Source organism: Saimiri boliviensis, chromosome 4, assembly GCF_048565385.1.
Source record: "Saimiri boliviensis isolate mSaiBol1 chromosome 4, mSaiBol1.pri, whole genome shotgun sequence".
NCBI lineage: Eukaryota > Metazoa > Chordata > Mammalia > Primates > Cebidae > Saimiri > Saimiri boliviensis.
Window position 1 is genome coordinate 96,170,697 of NC_133452.1, and position 12,995 is coordinate 96,183,691.

Below are 12,995 nucleotides of genomic sequence, written 5' to 3' on the forward strand. Positions count from 1 at the left end.
AGCCCACATGCAAATGTATTCCTCCTGATAAAATGTCATTTAAAAAATGATTTTACCCACTTAAAGAGAAAATTTTTTAAAAAGATTAGATAAATCGTCTCCTTTTTAAACAGACAGTATTTATAGTTTTTATTTAAATGAAGTAGAATATAGAGTATATATTTTAAGTTATAGTGGTATTGTAAATGTCAATTTGATTTTTGGCTAAAATTTTAATTTATTTTCATTGCAATGTGAAATTAAAATGTACTTTTTTCTGTTTAAGTTAATCATATTGCTAAAGCTCCAAATAAAGGTTTGCTCTATGCACAGGCACCGCTTATCAAAACCCCAGACAAGCCAGCAATTGTGCATATATTCACACCCAGAATAAAGTATTTATATTTCTAATGCTATTTCAAGGCCGTGTATCAGATTTAAGATCTTTATTATCTCTGAGACAGGACAGCATGCAGATAAATGTCCTAATGGTCCAAGCTTTCAAAGAATGTTGCCATTTAGTCTATGGATATGCATCTCTGCACAGCGACCAGACAAGACTGCACATGACACAGCTAAATACAATTTCATCTTCCCATTCCCTTCTCTTTCCCCTTTGCCCCCAAATCCTTCTTATTCTCTCTGCTGCTCCCTCATTCAAATGTTCATTTTGAAGATATGCTTTTCACTCGGATTAAAACAGGGTTTGCATTTAAAATTTTCATTTACCAAACAGAAAAATATTTTACTAGAAGGGAATGGTATTAAGGAGAAATGATATTCCGTGTGCCCCGAGGCCTGGCATAGACAGGATTTGATTTGCTATGTTCGGCTGGAATCTGGATTGATACGCAGAGATGAGAGGGGGTGTTTAATAAAATTTACATTTCATTTTCTCTCTTGACACCAGTCTCCTGTCACTCATGGAACTGATGGGAATGCTGCAAATAACTTTTGTCAGAATCTAGTTGGGGAAACAGACAAGGAAATGAGAAGACAGAAAGGGGGAAAGAGAGACAACAGTCCAGCTTGTTTTTGTCTTGTGGCTTCAGTGATGGAAATAGACCCATTGAGTGTGGGGGACATGACAGTTGGTTACCTCCACACTGGAAGGACCAGGTGCACCACTGAGAAACCTGGGGAAGGCACCTAGGAGTGGGCATGATCCAGCTGTGTACAAGGGTAGTCATGCTTGGAGGGGAATCTATGGATCGAAGGAGGGGTTTAAACATATAGAGGACTGGAAGTGATTCATCTGAAAAAGAGATCAGAAGACATCCAAGCAAAGGCAAGAGGAGAGGATTAAACTCTCCTTTTTTTCCTTACTGTCTATAATTTTACACTTCACTCTAAACCAGAAATGTCTGTTTTCCACTTCTGTGTAACAAATTACCACAACTGTAGTGGCTTAAAACACCACCCATTTATTAGATCTCAGTCCTGTAGGTCAGAAGACTGGGCAGGCTCACCTGAATTTTGTTCTTAGGGTCTCACAAGGCTGTTACCTAGATGTTAGCTGGTCTGGGCTTTTATTGGGAGCCTCTGGGGAACAATCAGCTTCCATCATTATAAAGGTGGTTGGCATAATTCATTTCCTTATGAAGATAGGACTATAGCTCCCTTTTCCGCACTGGCTGTCTTCTGTGGGCCACTTAGTTCTGAGAGGCCGCTTGCTTTCCTGGCAAGTAGCCTACTCCATCTTCAAAGGAGCAAGAACACATGAAATCATTCCCAAGTTTGACATACCTCTGACTTCCTCTTCTGCAATCAGCCAGAAAAAAAAAAAAAAAAAAAAAAAACAAGAAACCTCTTTTCTTTTAAAATATTTGTGAGATGTGGTGAGGCCTACCGAAATAATTTTCCCACCTAAGGTCAACTAATTAGTAAGCCTAATTTCATCTGCAGAATCCCTTTGTTATTTAATTATGGGAGGAACATCCAGGTGGCTAAGATCATGGGACCACCTTAAAATTCTGCCTATGACATTGTCCCATGTGTGATCCATGAGTGCCAGCCCAGGGGAGGCAGAAGGGCATGTTGTTGTGGCCAACATAACTGGGGATTCTGAGAAGCCTGGAGATCCAGAAGGCTAGAAAGCAAGGCATTTAATGGGGTTCCCCTAATGGCGGAAATTGTGACTCAAAAAGGATGTATGATCACTATGAATTTCAGATAGAATGCCATTTGGGGCCTGTTTTTTGTTGAACCTTAGAAATAATGATCATTTGTCAAAGGGAACTAAGATATTATTAAGCAGGGGAGGGCCTATAGAATCAGAAGATATTTGAGTTACATATTTGTAAATGTCTTAATCCGTGTCTTTCATAAGAACAAAATGAGACTTAAAAGTTATAATTACTTTCTATTCATAAGAAAGATAGTTATAATTACTTTCTGTTGATGCCAACAACAGTGTGGCATGTTTCTACATTCTTATTCAAAGTGGTTTTTCCTTCACTTGATTTGGTATAATAAGCAAAGTAGGAATCTAAGAAAAACAACAGCCTTTTGGGAGGCTGAGGTAGAAGGATCACAAGGTCAGGATCAAGACCATTCTGGCCAACATGGTGAAACCCCGTCTCTATTAAAAATACAAAAATGAGCTCAGGGTGGTGGTATGTGCCTGTAATCCCAGCTACTCAGGAGGCTGGGGCAGAAGAATCACTTGAACCTGGGAGGCAGAGCTGAGATCGCACCACTGCACTCCAGCCTGGGCAACAAAGCAAGACTCCATCTCAGAAAAAAAAAAGAAAAAATTAGCTGGGCATGGTTGCACACGCCTGTATTCCCAGCTACTCAGGAGGCTGAGGCAAGAGAATTACTTGAACCTGGGAGGTGAAGGTTGCAGTGAGCAGAGATCACACCACTACATTCCAGCCTGGTGACAGAGCAAGACTCTGTCTCAAAAAAAAAAAAAAAAAAAGCACCTCTCCAAGGTCCAGGGTCCAGGGCTGTTTAGGCTTGGGCATATAATGGATGGTCTAAAGGAGTGGGCATGGTGTATGAGTGGGCACATCCTCTTGACTTCATGGATTCCCTGTCTGTGTGAGAAATGTAGCTAGGGGTAGAGTGAAGTCAAAGTGAAACCCTCTAGAGCACAGAATTTAGAACAAAACTTTCTATTCACTAGTTCCTAAGGTATAGTATCAGCTGGGGTGTCATATATGTCTGATGCAGGTTTCATTCCACATATCAAGAAAAAAGGGAATTTAGAGGCCATTTATTTACTCCATGATCTCCCAGTGTATAAATAGACTAGGGAAGCAGCATTTAACCATGCCTTAAAAATATCAACAGAGTAGGATGCTGAAATATTCATAAAACTTGCAATTCTTTCCAAGTAAGTAGATTTTTCCCCCTAATACCTCATCTCTTCAGTTACAGTGGGTATTCCTCCGTCTGACCCAATCTGAATTGAAACTATGCTTACCGTTTTTTAAATATAATTTCACAGGTTTAAAATGGTTATTAATTATTCATTCCACCTTTTATTTCCTGTACTCAACAGCAATTCATCACTGATGAATCCATGATCTGGGAATCAGTAACTCTTCTAGTCACACATATATTTCCTCCTACCTGAAAGGTCTTCTTCTCTATCTACTTATATCTTACCTATTCTTTTTAGTCTTATTTAAGTTTTCATTTCCTATGAATATTTCTTTTCTTATTACAAATATTATTTCCCTCTTTTTGCAATTATTATTGCCTGGTATACAAGAAGTCTGGGTAATAGAATTACCTGGAGAGAAATGCATCTGTAAAAAGAATTACTCAAGTGTTTAAAGTAACAGGAAAAGATAGTATGATTTTCTAATTATTCACAGAAACAACTCACAATGGTTTCTAACCCCTTTTCTAAAATGCTAAAGTTAGAAAAAACTAGAATAATGTTTTCAGAATTTTGCAAAGTAAAGGTTGTGATTAAAACCTTTTATAATCAGCTGTTATTTGTGCATGTATGAAGCATTTTTATGACAAAGGGGCTCAGAATAATATATCCCATGTAACTTCCTTGAAAAAAATTACTAGAAGATGTACTTCAAAATATTAAGATACAACTGTGATTAATGGGCCATAAATTGATAGGCCATGATAAAAAAAGATTTTCTAGTAACAGAATAAATTCAACATAAAGATACATCCAAACAGTTGTTATACATTTGGTTATAAAACAAAATACAAACATTAAAATCATTCCTAAAGAAGAAATATAAATTTTAAATGAATAACTTGAAATAGCTGTTAATATAATTTGTGATGGATATTACCATAATTTGTGATGGATATTACCAATCCCCACTATCCAGTAAAAAATTGGATAGGTGAGACTGCATTGAAGCAGGAGTGTAAAATTATATTAACTTTAATGCATTAAAAAAATAAAAAGATGCAATTTCTTTTTTTTTTTTTTTTTGAGATGGAGTTTTGCTCTTGTTACCCAGGCTGGAGTGCAATGGCGTGATCTCGGCTCACCGCAACCTCAGCCTCCTGGGCTCAGGCAATTCTCCTGCCTCAGCCTCCTGAGTAGCTGGGATCACAGGCATGCGCCACCATGCCCAGCTAGTTTTTGTATTTTTAGTAGAGACGGGGTTTCACCATGTTGACCAGGATGGTCTCGATCTCTCGACCTCGTGATCCACCCGCCTCAGCCTCCCAAAGTGCTGGGATTACAGGCTTGAGCCACCGCGCCCGGCTAAAAAGATGCAATTTCTTGTTTCCAAACCTTTAAAATATACACTATCAAGAATATAGGGGAAAAGATAGGCACTATTGATGATATAAGAAAATGTCTTAGTCATTTTGGGCCACTATAACAATATACCATAGACTGAGTAGCTTAAATAAAAAAACATTTATTTATCATAGCTCTGGAGGCTGGAAAGCCCAAGATCAAGGTGCCAGCAGATTTGGTTCCTGGTGAGGGCCCTCTTCCTTGTTCACAAACAGCCAACTTCTCACTGTATCCTCATATGGCAGAAAGAGAAAGAGAGAGAGAGAGATGGAGACAGATGACACATTGAGGTAGTTGGTAGAGTGAATGAAATCCAAGGAAGTAATAAAATCTGTGAACAGAAGTCTTTCAAACAAGTTTGCTGAAGTAGAGATTAAAAAATTGAAAAGAGATTTGAAGAAGCCTATTGAATCAAGGAAAGTCTTCTTGTTCTGTCTTCCTTTTTTATTTTTTTTAATAGTGGAAGGTTTTTAACCATATTGATGCTTACAAGAGTAAACCCGTAGATGGGGAGGGATTAATGATGCTGGAAAGAGAGGATAATTGAAGCTGTGACATCCTTGAGAAAAGAATAGAAATATGTGGGGGGGAGAAACTCTTGATATTTGGTATTATTAGACTTACAAGCTCAAACTTATAGCACTTCTAGAGTTCTCGAAACTATAGATAAGCATCTAGGATTATTTAGTCATGCAACAATTTTTTTTTTTTCAAGATGGAGTTTCGCTCTTGTTACCCAGACTGGAGTGCAATGGCGCGATCTCGGCTCACCGCAACCTCCCCCTCCTGGGTTCAGGCAATTCTCCTGCCTCAGTCTCCTGAGTAGCTGGGATTACAGGCACGCGCCACCATGCCCAGCTAATTTTTTGTATTTTTAGTAGAGACGGGGTTTCACCATGTTGACCAGGATGGTCTCGATCTCTTGACCTTGTGATCCACGTGCCTCAGCCTCCCAAAATGCTGGGATTACAGGCGTGAGCCACCGCGCCTGGCCCTCATGCAACAATTTTTTAAAATTTTGGAGAATCTTATCTCTCAGTCCACATTTATTATTTGCAAATTAAAGCCCAACACCTCTTGACTTCAGTTTCTATTACAGGAGTCTGAATCTCTGGAACCTTCCTAAAAAGTATGCAGTGATAGCTGCTACCAAGAGTCAGACCTTTGTTTTCTAGGTTACACATACATGTATTGCTTAATGACAGGGATACACTCTGAGAAATACATCATTAAGTGATTTCATCACTGTGCAAAAAATCATAGAGTGTACTTAGAAAAACCTAAATGGTGTAGCCTACTGTACACTGAGGCTATATGAAATAGCCTAGTGCTCCTAGTATAAAAAGCCATATAGCATGTTACTGAACTAAATACTATAGTCAATTGTAACACAATGGTATGTATTCATATAGCTACACATATCTAATCATAGAAAAGATACAGGAAAAATATGGTATAATCTTATGTGACCACCATTGCACATATGGTCGCTTGTTGATCAAAATGTTATGCAGCACTGAATATCAACATCACATGGTACAGGTTTAGAATAAGTTATCAAGAAGCTGGACTAGAAGAAATACACAAGGTGGCACAACGTGCGGAAGAGAGGCATCCTATTGGGTGGGCACGTCTCAGTGCTGTGGGTATCATGTTGACTTAGGGTAAGCATCTACTTCCACAGTGTCTCCTTCACAAGAGTATGATAAGGAGACTCTTTTATATCTGGATTTTAGGAGTGATATTGAGGCCATAACCATATATAATTTTTCCTTATAGGCCCTTCGCCCAAAATGGAACCCTTAGTGGTGTGCCTTGAATAATATCCCAGGGGCACTATAGTAGCAAAGCAGATCCAGCCACACTCTAACCACTGCCACCCATAGCAGCTTCTCTTCCTCACCTACAGACTTCCCTTACTTTTCCTTTTAGCCCTCCTTGGCCTGTTTCCTCTTTCCATTCATCTTCCACTCTCTACAATCTTTTTCTTCTCCTCTGCCTCTATTTTAGTTCTTCAAGGATGAACAGCATTTTCTATAAGCATTTCTACAAGACTGAGAGCATTTTCTGTAAGCATTTCCTATGGCTAAGATCTAAAGAGACCACCAACCTCTGGTCAATCATAACTGGGAGAAACTATTTTTAAATTTATTTTAATAGTAAATATATTTATAAAAGTATCGCAATACAAAAGTATATAAAATTTGAAGTGCAAATCAATCCATATTTTCTACTCCATTCCCCAGAGGTAACTATTACTTACAAAATTATTTTGGCTATCTTTTCATAATCATTCTATACATAAACAAACTATAGTAAAAGCATGCTGTACAGACTTTTTTGTGATTTGCTTTTTTACTGTATAACAGCATGACTTGAATAATTTTCTATGTGAGTCATTCTACTAAATGATATACCATTAATTTGAAGAAACGTTAAAGGGAAAAAATATAGTCCAAACAAATTTTGTAATTTGCTTTGGTCCATAATAATGTTATGGCAACTGACTGTTTTTTATTTATAAAATGGAGAGAAGAGTGGGTATTTCCTTCACCTTGTTATAGCTACTAATTTTGAAATAAAAGGTAAAGTGATAATAGATAAGATTACACTTGAGACTGATAAGAGATAATGTGCAGACAATTCTTTGAATCCCAATAAAATCTAGAAAGTCCTACAAATGCATTACATAAATTTTCTAAATTGTTGCAAGCAAAGAAATTCCTAAGTAAAAAGAATAAATACTAGAATAATATCTGTAAACATCCAAATCCCTGTATTCTGCCACTTAATCCACATTCAAATTTATAAAAATTTTATTTCTTTTAGAAATTACCATCTAGAAATGTGATTTCTCTCTCAAATATTATCTGTAATTAGTCACAGTGCCGCAGTATATGTTGAAATCAATGGTTCTATACTAAATAGTGTTTAATTTCTTCTGCTTATAGTTTTTTTCAAAATTGACATTGAATATATTATAACTTCTCAAAGCAAAATATGGAATAAATGCATCAAATTTAAATGACAGAATTAATTAAAATCCTTTACTGTTATTGACATGCACAATTTTATAGAACCTTGGTTGAATAATATTTGCATGTGATTTACATTTCCTCATACTCATTTTTGCATATAGTTTGCATGTATTACAATGTATAGTAGTTTCATATATTTGGAGTTAGATTGCTAGGTGGAAGGAAGTCATTCAACTAAATTGTTGAAAGAGGTGGGCCCTCAGGAAACTCAAGTCTTCTTGGTCCCTGGTGGTCTGATTGGGCACTAACAAGGGCAAATGCACCTTGATCTACTGAAGGGCAAATGCACCTTGATCAGATAAGCTGAGTCTCTCACTCTGGGAGAGACACGAAGTTCTGCTGGTCAGGTACTTTCCCCACACAGTCCCTGCCCCTCCACCCAAAAAAGTGCCCCTCCCCAAACAAAAAGCATGGAGAGATGGTCAAAACAACCACAGCTCCATGTATACTTCTTTCTTAATTTTGAGATCCATTAATATTTATAGATGTTTATTATTTGACAAAAATTGTATGTATTTATCATATACAACTTGATATAAAATAGGTATACATTGTGGAAAGGATCAATTGAACTAATTAACATATGCATCGCCTCGCAGACATGGCATTGTTTGTGATGAGAACACTTAAAATTACCTTCAAACACTTTTGAACTCTCTAGACCATTAGCTTAACCAATCTCTTGAGAGAAAGAAGTCCATCAATACAATGGGAGGCAAGAAGAGATTCTTTGAACTAACATAGGAATAAAGCACATCTCAATATTTATTTAGAAAAATGGTATAGATGGTCACTGTTAGGAAATATTTGCTGGGTTACCCATGTTAATAATCTGAATAAATTTAGGGTTGGCCTACAGCGGTGCTCAAATGGGCTCATCTCCAGACACGAATGAATGCAGAGCTGCTCTCTTTGCTTTCGGTGTTTCCACAGTTCTCTCATTTTCTTTAAGAGAAAGAGGACTAGCTTAACTATGGGTTGAGGAATTTTAGCTAGATGCCAAAACTCCATGTCACATGCTAGAGCCTGGCAAGTTGCTGGGGATATTTATGGCTGCTATTTAGGCCCAAAGAGTCAGTTCTGGCCTCAGGAATTGCAGGTTTTCTGGGATGGAATTAGTAAGTTAACTACGGTTACTCCTAAAGAGGAATAAGATAAAACTTGCCTCCCAGAAAGATTCATCATGTGACACATAGAGAATAAGAAGATAATAAGGATTGGGAGAAGGGTAAAGAAGGGGGCAGAAATAACAGAACTGGCAACTGACTCTCTGAGAAGGGCAAGATAGAATCAAGAATCATGGCTGACTTCTAGATTTCTGGTCTGAGTACAGTGATGTCATTCATTGAGTTAGAAAAAACACAAGGAGGAATAGGTTTTAGGGCTGTGTTAATTTCTTAGTAGCTATGGGATAACCTGCTGGAAATTCTCACTAGGCAGCTAAATGCATGGTATAGAGCTCAGGAAAAATATCTGGGAAAAAATTTAAAGGAGTGAAAGAATCCACAGAATTGAAAGAAAGAATGTACAGGTAAACTGAGGTAGAGCAAGGACTAACACTGCCACCATTTTATGATCCTCAAAAGGCTTCACTTCTGAAAGGTTTTTCCCATGAAGCTTACAGCTCTTTGAGGATCCAAGGCATGTACTAAAGCAGACATTGCAAAGGCAAATGACTTCACAGACTGAGAAGCTACAAAAAAGATATAGAACTGGTTATAACAGGGACTAATTAAACTTGGAAAGGCATGTTCTTCCTAAGTCATTCAAGCTATTTTTTTGTTTGTTTTTTATGTGGTTAATTCTGTTGGTGCTCAAGCAAAATAAGAGGACTTACTCAGCAGGCAGCCAGCTTGTACTTCCAGAGTAAACTTCTATAAACCAACTGTCCTGCAAATCTGTCTCCGAACACAGATAGCCTGGATTAAAATCTCCTGAGGAGCACTGACGTTAACATCTATTTATATTTTCTTGCAAATCCAACATAGTGACCACAGAGAAAACTACCTACCTCCTTTCAGGGACAGCCTTAAGATCTGAGATACTCACCAGACACCTGAAGAAGAGGTTAAAACGTTTCTGCCAATAGTAGGATGATATACACCTCCTTCTTGATGTCCTGCAGACAAAACAGCTTTCTGCCAGTACTTCCCACAGAACTAATTCCGGGGCATCGTTATTTAGAATAAAGCAACGAAAGAGTGTGTTTCCTTTCTCTGTTCCAACTCAACCACAGCACAACCCCTTAACCCTGCAGAGATTAGAAAATCCTGGTTTTCAGGATTATCAGGAAAAGCTGAGAGCAATCTCTTGGAAGCTCTCCTCATTCCTGCCATCTTTTCTTTACACACTTGAAGCATTAAGGCCTTCTAGATCCAGAGCCAAGGACACAGTCAGCCTGCTTAAAATATTCTTTGGTTTGAAAAGAAATAGGCCCTGTACAAACGTGTGAATCTGGTGAAACTGCCTTTAACACCGTTACCAAATGTATCAATACCAGGTGCACCCTTGTTCTGATCTCCATTTAACCTCCCAGCACAGCCTAAAGCAGTTGCACGTGACATAATCTCGCCTCTCCTTCCTTGCACAGCTTTATACATCATCTTCTCCAAAAAGCAGTTCTTTGATAAAAAAGTTAGCTGATCATCTACTTGCTACTTGGCTGTCTCTGATCTCCCAATGTAGTTCTTCTCCAGTTGTAAATGTGACCCAGCTACTAACGGAATCACTGAAAAATACAACAGTGGTCCATAGACAATTTCCTTTCCCAAATTTGGTATTTTTACATCTTTGTCCTTAAATAAACTCTCAGTGAAGGCCATAAGAATATCAATTTTCATGTGTAAATACTCATGAAGTGCAAATTTGATATGCTTGCACTACTGTAGGCTCCCAATAATGATTGAATTTAAACCACGAAATAAAATCCACTTGTAAAAAGCCAGGAAGTTGACTTGTGTTTGGAACGTAAGCACTGACAGATCAGGGAGCAGGGTGTTGAACTGTCCCTTCAAATGTTACTAGCAGATACAGAAATGCTTTTCTGTAACAAAGTGGAATTAACTGTTGCTGACCAGACCTTTTCATGATCCCTTCTGTAAGAGAAGCTCAAAGCATTGTGGGTAGTCAACCCGGAGACTGCTTAATAATAATCTCCACTGGTATAAGTCAGTATTATGTCATTATTAAGTTATTGAAATCAGGCTTAAGTTACAAACTGGTAACAAGTGCCATCATTTGCCTGGCATTGAACTAGGATTGTGATAGCTGCGAAAGATCTATCGGGCATTTTTCAGTCTATACGCATTTATATAACTGTTTTCCATTTTAAAGTCGAAAAAGGGATTCAGAGTCCACATTCTCTCTTCTTAATTGTTCCAGCAGGACAGTCCTCACTTCCCCTGCTTATTATCCAGAAATATTTGGAATATTCTGCCTTTCAGGCCAAATGCCCACACCGTTCCTGATCACAGCTGCTCCTGAATAGTTCCTGGGTGTACTGATTGAAGGCAGAATGCCTCAGTGGCCCCACAGGAGGCTTTCTTCTCTTGGGAAAGCCCCATGTTGCCACTTTTCTTACTCAGCAAACTCTGCTCTGGCAAATGCTGCCTCTCTTGTCTGAGGTCTGGGCATAGCAGCAGCAGCTGATCTTGCCCTGCTAGCTGGTACCTGAGCAACTGCTCTTGGACCTCCTTCCAGTTCCCAGTCTCTTGAAGGTACACCGGCTGAGCAGGAGCACCTGGAGCACAGGTGTGCGCATGGGATGTGATGCTGGTAGTAGCAGAAGCAGGCAAAGCAGCCCCTTTCTCTTGAACAATGTGGCGGCTAACTTTCCTTCTGGACACTCCGTTCATCAACTGGTGGGGGCACTGGTTCAGCCTGCCTAGCATGGCTTTCATTCTCATATCTGGGGAGAAAAGAAGTAGGGAATAAATGGATTTAGTTTTCAACCAGTTAATTACACAGTTAGCATTTCTGACAAGAAATTGTCAAATACAGTTTTAATTACATCAGCTCTTTGATTTCTAAATATCTTTTATTAGATAGTCCAAATATGTAATAAAAATTTGGTAACACTGTTTCCTCAAAAACCACTTTTATAATATTGACAATTGAATGAGGATTTTTCATTGTAAGCACTAGGCTTCGATGCAAATACCAGACCATGGTCAAGCCTTACCAGTGGGTCAATTCACACCTCTGTTAACAAATATGAACTATAAAAACCAGTCTTGGATCCAACTTTCAAGATGGCCGCCTAAGAACAGCTCAGGACTTCAGCTCCCAGTGAAAGTGCAGAGGGTGAGTGGACACCACATTTCCAGACGAACTCTTATTGCCCACAGACCAGGAGATACCCAGGCAGAGGGGTCGCCAGCGTTGCAGTCCCAGCCGGTGCGGCTGTTTTGGCCCCCGCGGGGCTGATTCCGCCCGCGCGGCTGCTGTGACCACTCCCTGTTGCTGCGGTTCTCCGTACAAAAGCCACTGGTCTGGGAGCCCTCTTAGCTGGCGAGCAGAGCCTTGAGACGGCAGAATAGCCCATTCATCTGAAACAGCGAGCCAGGCCAGGAGATTCCTAGGCAAAAAATCCGCCAGGAGCCGGCGCCGCGGTTCGAGCCGACTCCGTGAGTCGCAGCACGGGAGATCCCGGTGCCTTTTCAACAAGCGACCGGAACACGGGGTCGTTCAACTTAAAAGAAAAGACTCTGAGTCAGGGAGCCAGGTGATCAGGCTCGGTTGGTCCCACCCCTCCACCCCCAACAACAACGAAAACAAAAACAGTAATTGGAAACCCTCTGGGTTGAGCCATTCAAACCAAGCACAGCTGAACCGGGACGGTCCCGCTCCCTGGGGGAGGGGCTTCCGCCATTACTGAGACTCTCCACCGCTACGGAGGCAGGCCCCCGTTGCCGAGGCAACCCGCCATTGCCGAGGCAACCTGCCACAACAGAGAGAGTCCGCCATAACAGAGGCGGGGCCACCATTGCCCAGACAGTTCTAACTACGCCCATATAAAAAGGACTACAGGGAAGAGCTCAGGGCAGCTGGGCGGAGCCCACAGCAGCTCAGCAAAGCCCCTGCGGGCAGGCAGAGGCTAGGCTTGCTGCTAGCTGGGCGGGTCCGACCTGAAAAAAAAAAAAAATCAAAAAAGGCAGTAGTGCAACGGAAACTCATAAAGCTCCAACTCCCTGGGACAGAGACAGACAACAGGTGGATAAACCCACAAAAATGGGTAGAAACCA

At 39.8% G+C, this 12,995-nt stretch overlaps 1 protein-coding gene across 7 annotated transcripts in view; it reads right to left on the reverse strand.

Moving 5' to 3' along the window:
* Positions 1-12,995, reverse strand: part of PKHD1 (PKHD1 ciliary IPT domain containing fibrocystin/polyductin) — a 553,193-nt gene that overhangs the window by 43,484 nt on the left and 496,714 nt on the right. For 6 of the 7 annotated variants that reach the window (XM_074397885.1, XM_074397887.1, XM_074397886.1 and 3 more), the window contains 2 exons: positions 11,422-11,659; positions 9,802-9,871 (listed from right to left, as the gene is read on the reverse strand). In XM_074397885.1, coding sequence (XP_074253986.1) covers positions 9,802-9,871; positions 11,422-11,659 — 308 coding nt within the window. Of the gene's footprint in view, positions 1-9,779; positions 11,660-12,995 lie in introns of those variants that run through there. The other variant, XM_039467899.2, reaches the window with a different exon arrangement.